Raw genomic sequence first — 18,834 nt, 5'->3', positions numbered from 1 at the left:
TCTGTTGAATTTCTCTTTTTTTTTTTTACTACAAAACAAAGCATTTCACAAAGGGCAATGGTTCAGATTTGAAAATTTATTTCAGCAGTCCCGTGTTCCATAATTGACAATTAATGACCTAGAAAACACACAGATTTTTTTCTCAATTTATTGTATTTTTGCCACGTTGCCTTTTAAATGAAGACACTTGGAGGATGCAAATAACACAGAATCACTAATGAGATACTCAATACTTGACAATTCTTCCCTGCAGTTCTCTTTTCTCCATCATTTTTTGACCTCTGCTCTTTCCTGGGCCCAGATTTAATTTCTTTGGTGTCTGACCAAGGCAGTGCATTCCCAGCACCACTTACACATGCAAATGCTCTTATCAAACCAAGTCACCCCCAGGAAGCAGCACAAATCTTGCCCATGACAGATATTTTGATTAGAGAGAGCTCCCAAGGAGTTGCAAAAAGTAATTTTTTTTTAGGCTGCTGATGCAGCTGAATCAGAGAAAGTGGAGAAATGAATTTTTGTCCAGTGAAGCAGCAGCAGAAAGAATTAAACGCTTTAATATTATTTCCAGGTAATAGCCCTTGATTTGCTGGATATATTTAAAAAAAACAAACCCTCTGAAGTCTTATAAAACCTTTACTAGAAGCGAGATGTGCTGCCTGAGCTCTGAAATGTGAAGTACATTATTACTTTTTCAAATCTTTGGAAGCAGCTTTGTTGCTGACTGGGCACGACCCACCCCGAACACGCACACGTGCCAACACACCCAGAGGTTTTCCTATCAATAAACAACCCCCACAAATGTTTTCACCATGAGAAATGTTCTAGCAGAGGCCAGCAGGAAAAAAATGAAGTCACAGAAATATGGACAGCGTAATAAATGGGTTTTTTGAAAGCACTTCATCAAGAAAATAGTTTAAGATATGACCTCAGCCTCACAATGGAAGAGGTGTTTTACTAATCCAGACAGCTGAATGAAATGAAACATTTTCAGTGCATTATTCCCGGGCCTGGAGTTGTCTGGATCTCTCCATCCCCACATCCAGGGACACCCCACACCACATTTGTCTGTCACACATAAAGAACAAGAAAAACAAGGATTTTCCTGCAAAAATGTTGTGGCTTTGTGGGCGTGCCGAGTTTGGCAGAGGAAGAGTCAGACTCCTGTGCTTCCCATCTACCTGACAGAGGTCAGGGGCTTCTCCAAGGACTCATCCACAAGGACTTTATCCAGCTGCTCTTTGTCCCATGGGAATTCTCCTTGTCTTTGGTTCTTCCAAAGGGAAAGCAACAAACCCTTCCTCCAAACCCAGGCTGGAAGCCTGAGACAGCGGAAGAGGCCACTGAAAAGGCAAAGTGGTTCCCACAGCACCCCCTGTGCTCTGGCACATGCAGGTTTGGGGAGTTCTCCCTTGTGGGAAGGAAATTCCACGCTAAATTTCTCCCCAGTGCAAAAATTTTGGGAATAACCTGACAACTCCAGGTGAGAACAGAACCAGCTCATCATTAAGGCAGCTACAAAGGAATCCTAAACAACAGCAACCAGGAAATGTGGCAGCATTTTGCTATTAAAAAATCCCTCTGCTGCTGCTCAGCCACTGAAGCTTTGCAAGTCCATTCTGCCCTTCTGAAATTCCCATGTTTTATCCTTTTCCCCATCTTTGTCTTTGTCCCTGGTGAAGGGAGGATGTGTTTTAAAGAAGCCACTCAAGTCCCAGCCTGAGGCATGACCTGGTTGTTCAATCCCTCCAGGCAAATCCTAAAGCTGAGACAGTTTTAGCTACAAATTCTGGGTTAAGGTGAAGTTTTGTAGCACTCTGTGGTTGGAAAAGCGGCACCAGAGCTCTGCTGTCCTCAGCTGTCCTGCAGCAGCACAGGCTGCTCGTGAAGGAAAAGGCAGAAAATGAGTGAGGATGCACCAGGAAGATGTGAGTGTGCACGTGCACACCCATTTTTTATAGATCTATATATAAATATATGGGTTCTTCTCTTTATTGAAGCTTTGTTAAGCCAGGCTGGAGTTTCAGTTGATTACAACATGCATCGATATTGAATTCTGAAATCAAAGGTAGCTGCCAAACGTTCTCAGCCCGAAGCAGTTTTGAAAGCATCTGGTGTGAAAAAAGCCAACGTTGGTGTATAAATTTAATTATGGCAATTAACAGCTGGCTGTGCAGTTCTAGGAGATGCTGGTGTGCAGCTTCACATGATTTGGATCACGGGAGAAAAAAACCCCAGCAGGGTATGGACAATCAGGACAAATCTGTGAGACGGAGCATGAAACCCTAAATGTAACAGGGACAACTTAATTTCTACTCTTGCTGCCAAACCACCTAAACCCTAATAAGTGAGGATTGGTCAAAATTGCCATTACAGACAAGTTTCCTTCTTTTAAGACTTCTGGGCTTTGTAGCTGAAACAACCTAAAATGTTTGGATTGTTTATGAGGTGAACTTTAACCTAAAAACCCCATTTCTGGCTGGCAGACAGTAGTTTCCTCTCTGGAAACCAATTTGGCTGATTCTCCATGAAAAAAAAGAAATGAAGGCAGCCACATCACACCTGGGACAAACCTGCTTAGCACAGAATTGTCTGGGGAGCTGTGGTGGCCAAGTCTCCTTGGGAGAAAACCCCGCCGAGGCACCGGAGCTCCCACGTGGCTGCTCCAGAATTCCCAGGCTGTTCCCCCACCTGGAAATGTGCAGGCAGCCCCAAAATGAGCTGCTTTCAAGTCAGCAGGTGTTAAAGCTCTTGCTTTTAGTGCTTAGCAGCAAATCCAGACAGCGGCTTGGGAAAGGGGGTAACAACAGAACTATGGAAGAGAATTTGGACACAGGGGAACGGTGGGATTTCTCTTTTTCACTGGAGTACTTGTTTGCAGCAGGGAATTTCATTTATTCTCTTTATTTATTCATTCACTTAACTTCATTGAGATCATAATATAATTACCACTAAATTCTAAATTAATTAGAGGTTCCCTCCCCTGATAATGGGATTCTGCAATAACTTGGGTGTGACACTGCTCCAGTGGGTTTTTCTTCCAGGGGCTGAAACCTCGTGGAAAACCATGATTTAAAGGACAGGTGAGATGATTTACTCAGATCCAACTGCCTAAGGAGAGCAAGTCACTTGGATAACCAAGCTCCTAAGTGCTGATGGAACACTCTCCCAAAAACTCAAGGCAGCCATTAAGAGTTGCAGACCTGAGATCAAAGCACAGGTTGGTAAATTATTGTAGAGGTCTACAGAGAGAAGAACCAAATCAGCAAGGATCTTCACTTAGACCTGGAGTTAAGCACAGTGGTGATCCCAGCAATTCAGGAGTATGTGATGTTCCAGCTGGTTTTAGTGCAGACAACACAAAAAGCAGGATTCAGTTAAAAAAAAAACCGAAGTGAAAAAGTAAATATTGTCCTGCATTGTGCTAAAGTATCATAAAACCACAGAAACAAAAAAAAAAGGAAATATTTATCCACTTCTGTCTCTCCATTTACAGGGTGTAAATGAAGAGAAAGTTCTGTTCACTACAAATACTCCTTTGCAGTCAGACTCCTCTCAAAGATCCTTACAAAGAATGCCAACATAGGTGTGCTTTAAGGTTAATAAAAGAACAAAGGCCTTTAGCTACGAGACCACAACCTCTTTTCAGTTGCTGAAGTTATCCATGGCAAACACAGAGACAGCAGAAAATCAGAAGGAAAAAATGAAACTTTCAGTGACCCTTCCCACCTTGCAAAGGTTTAGGTGACGGTGCCCAGTACTAAAGAGCTCCCTGAGGGCTGTCAGTGCTTGGGGACAATGAGGTTCCTCAGCATGTCAAAGGAGTTGCCATCTGGGTGCACAGACTCGACGCCCTTGCCCTCCTCGTGCACCTGGAGGTATCCATAGTCATCTATCCCAACGATCCAGGCAAGCGGGCCCTCCTCACCGCGGAGACGGACCTGCTTCCCGCTGCAACGGAGAGAGTTCTGTCAGCAGCTCCTGCGTGGACACCCAGCACTTCAGAACACCTCAGAGGACTCAGCAGAATCACTGAATGAATCCCAGACTGGTTTGAGTTGGAAGGAACTTAAAGATCCTCCCATTCCATCCCCGACACCTTCCTCTATCCCAGGTTGCTTCAAGCCTTGTCCAACCTGGCCTTGGGCACTTCCAGGGATCCAGGGGCAGCCACAGCTGCTCTGTGCCAGGGCCTTGCCACCCTCATGGGAAAGGCTTCACCCTCTAACAGAGTATTTGATTCCCCACCTCACTGGCTCCTCACACAGAATGACTTTCAGCAGCAGTTTCTACCTGCTTTGATTTCCTTTTGTGGAACGAATGGAGTTGGAGTAAATCCAAATAGTCCTTTTTTCTTCCCCCTAGAAGTACAGCAGCTTCATCCAACTCAAACCAAATCATTCCCAATTCCCTCTGTTTGGAGATGATAGATGTAAAATACCTGGAAGCTTTCTTTAACTCATGCTAGTCCACTGATTTTGGTATGTGCTACTTTAATTGTCCCTTAAAAATGTGCATCCTGCTTGGGAGTGTATTTTAATTATTCACCCGTATTAAAGGGAAATTAGTGGGAAAAAAGACATAATATTCGGGAGTTCTTCTACCAATTATTAAAAGAAAGTTTGAGAAGAACATAATTCTTACCTGTGTATCCAATACTTGTAGTACTGGGGAAGAACTCCATTGGGCCCCTTCTCCTGAAAAATCTCTATGAGCCTCTCCAGCACAGTCACAGTCCTTGCAATGAGACAGTCTGCACTCAGAGGCTTCAGCTCTGTCCCCTCTTCCTTGTTAAACTTTGCAATGAGATCATTGATGCAGATGGTGGGGTTGCTGTTATTCACATTAAAGCCAAAGCCTGGAGAAGACAAAGAGAAGGACACAATCAAAGAGACAAACTCTTTGTTACCACCACAGCCAGCACTTGATTCACCTGCTCCATACATAATCCCTCAGGACGGCTTTCAGAGCTGCTTTAATTCAGTCTCTTACACCTTTGAATCTTCTTACTCCTGTAATTACAGTTCTCAGTTCACATTTTGCTCCTTGCCCTCAAAATGCCTCCTCAGATTTACAGAAGCAAATCCAGGACAGCCTTTCAACCACACCCCACCCCATCAGAGAGGGTTGGGAAGAGGATAACCTGCACCTTGGTTCCAAAACCATCCAAGTGAGACATTCTTTTACTCCCTGGAAGCTGGCATGTCCTCAGCCCACTCACAGAACAACTGATCCTACTGTAAGATGGAGTTTTATCTTCCAGTCTAACATTTAGCTCAGAGCCCTTTCCGTTTACTGCAGTGAGCTGAGTGCCCTTTCCAAAAATCCAGCCTTTTCTCTCAGCTGTTAAGCCTTGTTTGGCTTGCTCTGCAAAGCCCAGAAGATTTGACTTTAACTTTGTGAGACTCCAGTTTGCCTAATCTATCTCACCACAGCATATCCTTTAGAAGCCTCAAGCCTCTCACTGAGATTTCTCCAGCTGGAATAATGTTGGCAGAATGCCTCCCTCGTTTAAATATGGCTCCTGGGGCCTTTTCTGCAGCCTGCTGGAACAGGCTTCGAGGGATGTAAAGAAATATATTGTATTACCTGTTTATTTTTTTTCTCCTAATAATTTGGGGTTTTTTTCTTTCCTCAGACATTTGGGATAAAACCTCCCTGTCTGTCAATCAGGTTTGGACACGATGCAGCTCCATCTGCAAGGAGGTGCAGTGCCTTGTTTTGTAAACTTGCTATTAATAATTCATATATGGAGGTAATTTATATTAACTTTGAGGAGAAGGATCTCTTCAGTGAAAAGGAGTTTTTGATTTTTAACAAGTCAGAGAGTGCACACAAACAAGGCCCAGTGATCCCAACACACCAGTCCTGTGGAAATGAGCTGAAATGGGTTACTGGAAAGAGATAAAGGAAAATGAACTGGAAAATCCAACGAGCTGTGCCAGCAAATCCCAACCCAGCCTTTTGCACTCCAGTACAGCACAAGAGAAGAGAGACACCCTGGCCATTAAGCTGTGATTGGTCCTGGCAGGGGGTCACAGGGCCTTGGGGTCCATCAGCAGCCTCAGGATCACCGCTCAGCAATCCAAAAACTGGGACACAACACACACCCTTAGACCAGGAGCTCTGCTGAGGCACAAAACCTGGGAGTGAACACAGTGAGGAAAAGGCAGCCGGGGAATTTGAGAAACATGAGGTGCTCGGGGCTCTGGGGGCATCTCTGCAGTGTCCATGTGAGAACTGAGCATTCAGCAGCGCCCCTGCAGTGCTGATGTGGCTGATGGATGTTCCAGTGGTGGATCCATGAGGATCCGGGCGTGCCTGAGCAGAGGCAGAGGAGCGTTCGCAGGTCACGCTCGCTGGCTGTCCCCTGCATTCCACTGGTGCTTGGCTCCTCCGCCTGTTCCGAGTCTGGCCCTCACATTAATGGTGTATATTCTTCTCAGAACTCCTCTTCCAAAAGTCCCAACACCGTAAAGTTCTTAAATTTGAAATTTCAGGTTGAAAAAAAAGGTTCTTTGGTTGGGCTTTTTTAAAACCGTGTTTAAAAGTCTTGGCATGGAGCGTGTCATCTGCACGTTTGTCTTTGATCTTACTCTCCTGAGGTCCTTCTTGGAGCAGTGAAGCCACAGAGATGATCTTTGATTTTCATCATTATCCTCATTTATGGGAGATTTTCCAGGAATGCCATGGAAAGAGTGAATTCAGTGACAGGACGTGGCACTCGGTGCTCTGGGCTGGGGACAAGGTGGGCATGGGGCACAGCTGGGCCTGGATGAGCTGGGAGGGCTTTTCCAACCTCAGGGATTCTGGGATTGTGTCTAGCTAAGGATCCTGCACGGCTGTAGAAAAGGTGTGATGGGTCTGGCACACCTTTCCTGCTGGGGAAGCTGAATGCCATCACTCCTATTCATACAAAAACTTGTCCTGAGTCCCCTCTAGTATTCCCAATGAAATACATCACTGGAATGATGGAAAAGATCCTTGGAGTCATATGGAACAAGGAGGTTTCAATTTTAAAAGCTCCCAGGTGAAAACAGACTGATGGAAATGGACATTTATGTATACCTCAGACCTACCACTCCTGTGGATATCAGAGAGAATGGATACAGAAAGTCTCCATTTGAACTGGAATGTTTTGGTGTTTAGGGTAAGAAATACAAGGTCCAAACCAAACATGGAAAGTGCTTAAGAGATACTTGATACAATGAACTATTTTGGGTCTGTTTCTGCTTTCCTTGCGTTAACCAGGCTGTAGAAAAACATGGAAGCTGTAAATGGTTGATGGGGTACAGAGAGACTTCTTAAATTTCGGCGCAATTTCCATTTTGTTGATGCAGATTACTTACAAAATGAAGATATAAATTGAACAGAAAATGTCATGTCTGGGCATGTCTCACAGGAGAAGGTGATTTTTTCAACTCTTTTGCTTGTTTGCACCTCTAAAAACACAGAACTTTGACAGAAACAACATCATGACCACTCCATCTTTGCAAGATGCTTTACTTGTGCTACATTCAAATATCGATCAAACATTGTCATCTTTTTCTTTAACCTTTTACACTTGCTAAGGAATTTTCTTTCAGTTTTTTAGACACAGCAGAGACAATTACTTTTGGAACCAGACTCTGGCAGGTTTCTAAGCAGATCTGGGATGCTGTTGGTTAGGGGAAAAACTTCCTTATCAAATACCAGGATGATTATCAGACTAGAGATGATACAAACATCTCAATAATTTAAAAATTAAGACATTGCTCTGTGTATGTAGCTCTTCCTCTTCTGATTTAAAAGGCATGTTCTTCATTTAACTATTTCTCATGGTACAAAAAACATATAAATAGGAAAAAAAGGATGGAATTTTCAGTCTATTCCATTGGTTTTGCCATAAATCAAGGAGGACAATTTCCCTCTCCCATGTAATGCTCTTTCTTTGAACTCTAGTACACCAATCCAGATGCTTGCATTTGTGTTTTCCTTGTCAAGCATATGGAATTATTAAGAAGAACGAAAACATTTACTCTTTGTGCTTCCTCTGGATTTAAGGTTGTGCTTTATTTCCTTATGCCCGCTGTCATTATCTGTTCTCGTCGTTGCCATTTTTACTGACACAGACATTGATAACAAAATCCCTCAGCAAAAAAAGCAGCACAGAAAAGCTTCAAAATAGACATTTACCAATGAGAATATGAAACGTTGTTTCAACGAGTGTTGAGTTGACCAGAACTCCACCGAGCTTCATCAGATCACTGTAGTAAATATCATTTGGCCACTTAACTCGCAGCTCAATGTCCTGAAGAAACAAAACCAGACATTTAGACACATTTATGGCTCATTCATCACTCTGTAGTCTGTAGAGAATCCTGGAATGGTTTGGGTTGGAAGAGACCTTAAAGATCAGCCCATCCTACCCCTGCCATGGCAGGGACACCTCCCACTGTGCCAGGCTGCTCCAAGCCCCAATGTCCAGCCTGGCCTTGGGCACTGCCAGGGATCCAGGGGCAGCCCCAGCTGCTCTGGGCACCCTGTGCCAGGGCCTGCCCACCCTGCCAGGGAACAATTCCTGCCCAATCTCCCATCCAGCCCTGCCCTCTGGCACTGGGAAGCCATTCCCTGGCTCCTGGCCCTCCATGCCTTGGGAATTGTCTCTCTCCAGCTTTCCTGCAGCTCCTTCAGGCCCTGCAAGGCCACACTGAGCTCAGCCCAAAGCTTCTCCTCTCCAGGCTCAACAATCCCAGCTCTCGCAGCCTTTCCTCCCAGCAGAGCTGCTCCATCCCTCTGCTCATCCTCGTGCCTCCTCTGGACTGGCTTCCAAGGGTCCATGTCCTTCCTGTCTCAGCTCATCAGTCAGTCCTTGTTTTTAGGATTGACACAATTACTGACTCTGCTGAACGAGCAGCAAGCAGGACCTTTGTTCTGGTCCTCCCAGAGCAGATCTGACGGCTCAGTTGGAAGTTCCACTGTCAGATGTTAATGCTGAGGATGCAAATGGGCTTTAAATCAAGAGAATGCTTTGCTCTCCCATTCTGAGAACAGCAGAATCTCTCTCCAGTGAGGGAAGAGAAGAACACGCTGCACTTCCAGCGTATTTTGTGATATTTTGTGTGGTACCTGGTGAATCCACTCTGTGGCCAAGTCATGAGAACACCCAACTGACTCAGTTGTTCTGGCTGCTTGTTGTCACTTCAGTCACAGAGCTACTGTCTGGTGTCTTACAGGTGTGGGTTTCCCCCTTTATCACTGATAACACCATCTAACTCTGTCATACCTCCCATGTCTCCAGAGTCTCTTACAAACCTTTCCCCAGCGCAAGGAGCCAAGTTCTTTTCCATAACGAATATGAGTTGGTGATACTTTCTCTCAGAATGCTTTGATAGCACAATCAGGTAGTATTTCCTGTCAGTGAACGTGTCATGGATTCCTCCCTGGCTTTTAAATCTGTCAGGAAAGTAGACACGGACCCAGGTGCAGCTTTCACACATCCTGTAAAGGGATTTCATCCTCTACAATAGGAGGGAATGCGACTCTTGCAGTCCTGGAGTACCTCCCATAATTTGCCCCTAGGGATGCAGCAGTCATGGGCAGTGTTTCAAACTGCAGGAAGCACATTTGCTTTCTTTTTGTGTTTAAGTAGCCAGTGCAAAGTTCAGCCCAGCCCTGTGGTTTCAACAAAAGCTGCTCTACAGGGCTGGGATGTTGTCACACAGCACAGTTTTTGTTTCTGAAAGCGGGGAGAGGTTTAGGACATTTCTGAAGTATTTATGTGGTTGTGAACTGGGATTTCTCCTGTCTGCTGAATTTCCTTTCTGAAATTCAGGATGTCACTGTCTCCCTGGCTGGTTCCTGCATGGTTCCTCAAGCAGGGTTCAGTTTCCAGTAGCATTGGTGGAGCACTTCAGGAGGATTCTCATTATGAGGAGCAGTTGACAGTATCACCTTTGGTGTGGCAAAGAGGTAGAGAAAATTCTCCCCCTGTGCCCCTGTGCTCAGGTGAGAGCCCACCTGCAGAGCTGCCCCAGCCCTGGGGCCCAGCACAGGGATTGGAATGATCTTTAAGGTCCCTTCCAACCCAAACCATTCCAGGATTCCATGACTCTGTAGATTATCCCACTGTTTGTGCCTGCTGCAGTTGGCATGACATGGACATAAAGAAAAGCTCTGCAGTACTTGAGTCTAAAGGGGAAATTTAAGCACCAAGTTTTTGATAAATTTTTGAATTTTCTTGCTGTAACATATTTGAATCCAGACCCTTAACTCTGGTTTCCCCCCCTGCCAAGGGCTGATGTCCCCTCAGTCTCAGCAGATCTGTCCCGGTCACAGAAAGCTCTTTACTCTCCCAAAGCTCAGCGCAGTACACACATTATTGATCCACGTTTTTTTACAACAATATTTGGTACTTCACCCACCTTTTTCCTCCTGAATGGAATAAAATTAAAAAATGCCACACTACACCAGGGCAGGCACACAGAAGCAAAACCACCTCTATTCATAAATTAGCTCCTTTCCCCAGTCAGCCCCGCATTTTATAAAACTAACTCTTGTCCCTTCGTTTTAAAGTGGTCAAATTATCCACTCCAGCCAAATATTTTATATTGCAAATTGTAGCCTGAAGCATTTTGGTTTTACAGTCAGGTTATGAAGCACTGAAGTTCGAAGGTTTTAATAGAAAGGCTGACAGACCCTAAACTCCAGCAAAGCTACTGGGTGCCACTATAATAAAGTTCATGTGTAAATGTGTATAAGTCATTGATTTTCTGTAATATAGGAAACATATGCTTTAGTTAACTACTTCTGTAAAATACCAAAGTTTTATAGTTAGCAAATATTAGGAAATGGTAACATTAAAAAGGAGATATATGAGGTGATGAAGAAGACTGGTTCTTCATTTTAATACTGATGACAGGACACTTGATTCCCTCTCGAGAGCAATTCTCCTAAGTTCTTGCTTTAGAAATCAGTTTTTCAACCTTAAACAAGGGTTGGAAAAATCCTTTAAAAGGGATAAAGTGACCACTGAAACAGCACCAACAAAAAAGCAGAAAGGGATTTGTCAGTTTTATTCATTTTTCCCTCCTCCTCCTTCTCCTTCAAAATCAAAACAAATTAACTCTGCTGTTGGGCAAGCAAAATGGACTTTTTCTTTACTGCCAAGGATTGAGGCTTAAGTTTCATAAGATTATGAGTGCAGTTCACTTGATCAGCTCAGTAAAAAAATATTCAACTTATGGATATGAGATTTCTTCAAACATATCAATAATCAAACATTAGCAAGGTGAAGTTTACCACTATCTCGGTGCTGAATGCTGCATTATGCATTCAGCCTTCTGCAAATAAAAGACACAGCTAAAATCTGAATTTAATGAAAATGGAAGCAGGATTTTTGAGATAAATTAGAAGGACATACCTCATATCCTGGTATTGACCTGACTGCCTCTACCACTGCCAAGGACACCAGGTGTTGGATAAAAGGAATTCTCTGGCCTAGGTTGGAATGTAGAGGGATGGAGATGTGCAGAGTGGACAGGGCACAGCCCACGGGACTGAGCCAAACATTTCCACCACGACCTGGGCAGGGAGAGGAGAAAAGGTAACTTCAACTCAAGAAAAGAATATTTATAAAAAGAGATCACTTTGTGAATGTAAATAACAACTAAAGAGAAAGATTTAAAGGTATCCATCCAAGAATCTAGCAGAAGTCCTTTAATGAAGTTTCCAACTAAGTTTGAAAGCAAAAGGGTTAAAGTGCAAAGCTTTTTCTTCAAAAAACCTGGAAGTTTTTTAATATTCCCATGCCTGGAAGTGTTCAAGGCCAGGTTGGATGGGGCTCCAAGCAACCTGGTTTTGTGGAAGGTGAACCAGGGGGTGGAACAAAATGATCTTTAAGGTCCCTTCCACTTGGGCCATTCTGTAATTCTATTCTGTGATTCCAGTGTACAAGCTGCTACTCAATTTCCCAGCATGTCCTAAATCCCCTGCTTCCAGGATTTTCCTGGTCTCTGCTAACAGACACATTTCAAAAGATCTTGCTTGGTTAAGTGGAGAAGCATTTGTGAAGATGCTCTGTGTGCATCCAGAAATGCATCCACACTCTGAACCATCCTGCACTGAAAGCCAGGAGATCATCTTTTCATGGATTTGTGCTCGGAAAAGCTTCTTGGGCCACACACTCTGCTCTTCCAGTAGAATAAATGTGGCTTTCAAAGAAGTGCCAGCATTTTTCTGGGCAAGAAACACGACTTGCTTACATTTATCTGCTCAGGCAGGTCCTGCAGACTCAATCTCAGAGCAAGTCAAGCCCCAGTCTTGTTCCAGTTAACCCAGTTTTAGTTTTAATTTGGAGCTCTGACTTGCGTTACACGGAGTGTAGTGATGGCAGTTTTCGTGACTGGTGAAACTTTCTTGGCAGGAACCAGGAGACCACTAAATCATTTCTGCAAAAGCCACCAAACATCCTGAAAATGTTTACTTTGGTCTCTTGTTAACGTTTGGGTTTGGAGCTTGAATCCACAGTTTAAGCAGGAGGAGAAGAGGACATGCTTATTCCATGGATTATATTATCAAAAATGCTCATAATGCATCTTAAAATGTCCTATTTCGTGACTTCAATACACATTTATTAGTAAAATAAGGAAATTTACTCACCTTTCCCTTGTGTTTGTCGAACAGCCACTGCTATTAAACCCATCTCCTCAGGCAACTCGAACATTAACCTGCCAATTAGGGGAAAAAACCAAAAACCCCACATGCTTATCAGCTGCAACACTAAGCTACATTCATGAAAATCAAGGCTTAAATATCAGGTAATATTTTATGTTAACGTTGCACCTCCATTTTTTCAGTGAACATTTAGTCCTGACCCAAACCCATTAAATATTAAAAAAAGATTAACTGAAAAATGATAATGTAAAACATTATTGTATCTGTTAGACTGAAATAAGTCAGAGCCATAGCTCATTTAAGTGCTGATAACACAGGTTTTGGATTTCTTCACTTTTTCCTGAAGTGCTCCTTTTTTTGGAGTCCCCATCTTCAGCAAGTGACAACCAGCAATTCTAAACATTTGTTTCTACTTACAGGGAATTTTTGTTCATACTACAAAATATAAGAGCAGCAGTTTCTGATTATTTAGAAAACCAATATGGTGGCAATAAAGCAGTTTAAAAGATACACTATCCCCTGAGAACTAATTATGATTTAACTACAGTAAATAAATCTACACCTTCTGAGAGCTCTAGAGAACACTGGCTTATTTTAGGCTTGTGTTCTGCTTTTAAAATAGTTTCACTTAAAAGAATACTAACTTTCCTCTGGGGATAAGTAGAAAGTGCACTTTAACACCACCAAATGAGTCAATGCTACACTTAAAAAAAAAAAAAAGAAAAGAAGAAAAAACCCTACTGTGAGAACTTTGTTCAAGCCACTTTAAAACAGATCTGAACTGTACCATGATCCTCCTCCATTTCACGTTTTCAGGACCAGTTGTTTAAGAGATAAAACACATTCAAGATGCTGCCTGTGAGGTAAGCCCAAAAAGTGATGTCTAGCCCACAAATCTGCTTCTCCCACGGGCACAAACGTGATGTTGTTCATTCCTATAAAAGCAATCTTGTCTCGGGGGTAAGAGCAGCCCAAATCAGAGAAAAAAGTACCATTGAAAATGATTTCCCCTGAATTTCAGATGGATTTGGGAGGCGTTTCAAGCTCTGCAATCGAGGAAGGCCATGGACCAGCTGTGAGTGTCCCACGGACACAATGTCTGTGCTGGTGACAAGATGAGCAAACATCCACCCACATGCTGAAAAATGGGACATCAGCAATTCCTGGGACTGTGTCAGCACCAAAATGCAAGAAACCCAGAGATTTCAGAGCAGCTTTCAAATGCCTGACTCGCTTTCATGATGATCAGAACTGCAGGTTATAGGAGGCCCAGGCAAAGTCTGGATCACAAAAGCCTTTGCTAATGACAAATCACAGAATCCTGGGATGGTTTGGGTTGGAAGGGACCTTGAAGATCATCCAGTTCCACCCCCTGCCATGGGCAGGGACACACAAACCAGCAGGAGTTTTCCCACATTATTCTTGAGTCAGGGAGATGCCATCAAAGGCCAACACCCAGAAAATCTCTTTGCCAGTCACTTTCCATGAGACACACCTTGATAATTGTGTCCTTTGCACACCGTGGATAACAAGCTGAGACCAGGAACACCTATCCACCACCTTTAGCAGGAAATTTTACCTCTTCTCATCACTAAATCACAGAATCACCAAGGTGGGCAGAGCCCTCCAGGATCACCCAGTGCCACCCCAGCAGCACCAGCAGCACCCCAAAGCCTGTCCCCAAGGGCCACATCCAGACTCCTCCTGAGCACTCCCAGAGACAGTGACTCCAGCACTCCCTGGGCAGCTCATCCCAAGGCCTCACCACTCTGGCAGGGAAAAATTGTTTCCAATCTCCACCCTGAGCCTCCCCTGGTGCCATTTGAGGCCATTTCCTCTCCTCCTTTCCCTTGGCACACGGCAGCAGAGCCCGACCCCCCCTCACTGCCCCTCCTGGCAGGGACTTGTGGGGAGCAGTGAGGTCCCCCCTGAGCCTCCTCTGCTCCAGCCTGAGCCCCTTTCCCAGCTCCCTCAGCTGTTTCTCCCAGGATGTGTTTTCCAGCCCCTTCCCAGCTCTGTTCCCTTCTCTGGACATGCTCCGGCCCCTCAGGGAGAAAATCCCCCAAAGCTCAGGAGGCTTCAGCCCTGTCTTCTGGGAGCAGCCTGATTACAACACCAAGTCCATGGTTTTACAACATGAAAATCTAATTTAAGTTTGGATGCACAGTTAGGAAGAGATTACAGGCTTTGTTGGAACACACTGATTTCTCTTGCTTCTCCATTCACGTATCTGTTTTTAAATAATGAAAAAAAAATAAAAAAAACCCCTCATGTGCTGCCATGAGGGGAGGAAAATAAACAGAGCGGGAAAGAAGCTAATTAGGAATCCAAAACACAGGCTTCTACACCAGAGAGATACAATTGAGAGAACAGATGATGCAGCTCTTGGAGACTTGGCAGCAGGTAACAACTTATTACATGGAGAGACTGAGGCTGGACTTTTAGGGGTCATGAAGAAATTCTTTAAAGGACACAACATAGGGAAGTTGTTAATTCCCAGACTGATAGAGCAAGAGACACACAGATTTATTTTTACTGCTTCCTGAGATGGTGCTGGAATTAACATGAAGCCAATGATAATAAAAATCTTCCCACAGCCTCCTGCCTGCCTTACCCCAACTTCAGAGCTCTGTAAATGGTGTGTGCTTGTTAGTTTGGTGGGGCTTTTTTTCTTTTCTGGGAGAAACAACTTGGATTTTCCTTACCAGAAAGATTAACTGTACGTGCACTTTTTTACATATTGACTTCCCTTCTTTTCTTTCAACTTAATCAGTTGCAGACTTAACAATTTCGTTTTTCTGCAGAGTGGCTTAATCACAGTGCTCACCACATTTTCCCCCTGAAATTTTTTCCCTCAAGAAATTCTCCATTCTTTTTTTTTTGTGCTCTTTAACTGTCTTGCTCTGTGTATTAATTCCAAAGACCACAATAAGATAGAAGATTATGGAAACATGAAATGTCTGAAGATAAATTTACCCATCTGGAAGAATATCAGATGGCATCTCTATGATCACAGAAGATGATACTGGAATTTAATGTAAATTTTTCCTTTTCTTGAACATTTTTGTGGTATTTTCCAAAATGTGAGCAAGGCACTTTTGGCATTCAAGAACATTAAAGCAGCTGAAATAGTGAGAGAGAGGTTCTAGCACAAGTTTTTATACAAATACCCTCCTCCCCACTCTGTAGTGCATACTAAGAGTGCTGTCAAGAGTAATAAACAATATTTAATTATTTTATAGAAATTCCAAGTGCAAGGAGGACTCTGGCCAGCCAACACAATGACTTTTCATCCTACATGAACATAAAATGGGAACTGAAACCCCCGAAACTACGTTTGAATAATGTTAACAACTATAAATTTCATTGATGTTGTGGGTTTAAGGTTGAAACTCTCATTAAAGCATCCTGCTGTGTTACAGTATTGCAAAGGCATTACCACAGGCAGCAGTGCACTCCAGATGTTAAAATACCTGGGCACAAGGGGGTGAGTTATGGCCACATTTGTCCCTTCCCTTCAAGTTCCTTGCCTGAAAATCTCACTCTCAAATAGATTGTTTAGAGAATATTGCAAAAGCAACACAAAAAGAAACCCCTTTTAATTTTAGTCAAATCATAGAATCCCAGAATCATCTGGGTTGGTGGGCCCCAGTCAGAGGAGAAGACACCATGAATGAGAGTAGGTTTGGATTACATATCAGGAAAAAAACCTTCCCTGGGAGGGTGGGGAGGTCCTGGAAAAGATTTCCCAGAGCAGCTGGGGCTGCCCCTGGATCCCTGGCAGTGCCCAAGGCCAGGCTGGACATTGGGGCTTGGAGCCACCTGGGATAGTGGAAGGTGTCCCTGCCTGTGGTAGGAGTTGGAATTAGATCATCTTTGTTGTCCCTTCCAACCCAAACCATTCCATGATTCTATCAAATATAAAATAAATGTTCACTGTTATTGAGCCAGACTCCAGTGGGTGACAGAGCAGCAGGTTCTGTGAGTGACACCAGGCTGGGAGCCTGGGGAAGGCCATCAAACCATGTGGGAAAGTCTTGAGGATGAACAAACCCTGGATTCAGTTTATTCAGGCACCTCATAGATGGGATCTTATGGGTGGCATCTTTGAAAAAAGGCAAAGGAGCTCAACAGAACTGGTCTTAACAGACAAACCCCCCCCCCCCAAAAAAAAAAAAATAACCCTGTCACAATCCTGAGGAAAATAAGGACATGAACAGAGTCTGGTTTGGCTAAAAAGGGAATCCAAGAGCGTAAAAGAATGTACAAAAAAAGATGGAAGCAAGAAGGAATGCTACGAAGGAGGAATGCAGAAATATTGTCCAGAGAATGGAAAGCTGAAGCTCAATTATAGTTGAGATTGGCAAGAAAAAAGGCAACAAGAACTTCTACTGCAAAGTGATAAAAATAAAGAAGGAAAATGTGGGCTCAGAGCTGACTGAGGCTAAAGCTCAGTGGATACACCTTAGGCTGAGTTACTCCAGGAATTCTTTGCCCAGGTTTGCACCAACAAAGTCTTCCAGGACTTTAAACACACAGCGCTCAAGGAGAAGAGGAAACGCCAACAGTAGAAAAGAATTGATCTCATAAATCTCTTGAGAAATCCTGACTTGGTGAAGTTGGTGAGAGCAGATGGGATGGGTCAGAGAGTGCTGGCTGAGGGCACTTCCAGGTCTCCCATCCTCGTGGCCAAGGACAGCAGGGTAGTCCCAGACAGAGGGAAAACGTCTCCAAGGTGTTCTTTCACAGCACCCCTGTATCCAAGCCAAGCCATTGACGCCCTACCAGATGGGCAGAAAGTGTCTGGATTCTGGGATTGAAAATAATGCTCTGTATTCCACCTGTGGGCTGGATACAACTGCAGATCCTCAGGGGTTCGTCCTGAGACTTGTCCTATTTAACACCTTAATGTCTTTAGCAATAAGAGAAGGAAGGGAGGGAATATAGGAGGAAAGGGCACACACATCCATCCAGCTTGTGAGTAACACTGAACTGTGGGGATAACTACACACTGGAATAGGATGTGGAGTTTTTCCAGATCCGATTGAAAAAAGCCCTGAGCAAGCTGGTCAGAATTCATTGTTGATCCTCCTTAAAAGAAAGTGTTCGGACTAGAGACCTTCAGGGGTTCTGAGTGATTCTTGACTCCAGAAAAGGTACAGAAACTTGGCATCTCTGGTGTTTGCAGCAGACATTTAGGTTTGGTCGCAATCAGTCAGAAATTAGCCATTGTAACTATTAAATCAGTGATTTAGCCCCAAGGCTAAATCCCATCTCCCAGGTAGGATCCTAAAGCCATTTTCACACTCTCTTACAAGCCTAAATATTTACATTTCTCCATCCTCCACTTTCTATGAGGCATTTTATGCACGACCAGGTGCTACCTGTGGGCTCACAGAAGATTGACCCCCCCCAGGTGAGACAAGTAGAACACCTCAGCTGTTAATCCTGCTGAGGCTGGTTTAAATGACAGGAATCTCACTTAAAACTGTGCCTAAATCCAGCAGGCAAAAACATTTGCCAGAATACCCTGTGACATGAATGCACTCTTCTGTTCTAACGCAAAAATTCATCGCTCCTTTCACTTTCTAGTGGGTTTCCTCCCCACAGCAAAGTTAGCACAGAAAGGGCCATTTAATGTCAAATTCTCCTTGAACTCCTTGGATACACCCAAGTCCTGCATCAGTGAGAAAAAGCATTAAAGGGATTACAATATCCCAGCCACGGGGAAAGCTAAAAAAGCACTGCAACCTTGGACAGCTGGTTCCTTGTACCTCACCTCAATAAACGCTACAAAAAGAAGATTGTCCTGAACTAGACATGACATTTCCAGCAAGGAATATTCTCCTGAACGAATGACGTGGGTTAGGAACTCACAGATCCTTTGGCTGGGGGGGTAAATCCTTGAGCAGGGCAATAATAACAATACAGTTTCAGGGCAAATGCAGGATGTAGGAGGGCTGTGAGCAGGGCAAAGCCACCTGAGCTGTTTTTCAGCTGGCTCAAAGCTCTCATATGGCTCTCCATAAATGAGAGCTGCTGTTGGCAAAGGGGAAGTGACAGCAAAAGATGCCAGGGGAGAGAAGGGAAGACTAAATCACTTCTTTTTTACCACCCATGTGCTTCTGCTTGATTTAAATTATGGTATTAAGGCCTGGGAGTAGTTCATGCTTTGCTGGTGGA

The 18,834-nt window shown here is 43.9% G+C and overlaps 1 protein-coding gene across 1 annotated transcript in view; it reads right to left on the bottom strand.

The window, feature by feature from the left end:
- Positions 1-56: 56 nt before the first annotated feature.
- HLCS (holocarboxylase synthetase) overlaps positions 57-18,834 on the bottom strand; it is a 104,187-nt gene continuing 85,409 nt past the window's right edge. The window contains exons 7-11 of the mRNA XM_039553512.1: positions 12,637-12,704; positions 11,399-11,559; positions 8,173-8,287; positions 4,642-4,855; positions 57-3,948 (exon numbers count right to left, since the gene is read on the bottom strand). Coding sequence (XP_039409446.1) covers positions 3,780-3,948; positions 4,642-4,855; positions 8,173-8,287; positions 11,399-11,559; positions 12,637-12,704 — 727 coding nt within the window. The 3' untranslated portion in view covers positions 57-3,779. The remainder of the gene's footprint in view (positions 3,949-4,641; positions 4,856-8,172; positions 8,288-11,398; positions 11,560-12,636; positions 12,705-18,834) is intronic.

This window comes from Corvus cornix, chromosome 1, assembly GCF_000738735.6.
Source record: "Corvus cornix cornix isolate S_Up_H32 chromosome 1, ASM73873v5, whole genome shotgun sequence".
NCBI lineage: Eukaryota > Metazoa > Chordata > Aves > Passeriformes > Corvidae > Corvus > Corvus cornix.
The sequence above is the reverse complement of the archived record's forward strand: the minus strand, read 5'-3'. Positions and strand labels throughout refer to the sequence as shown.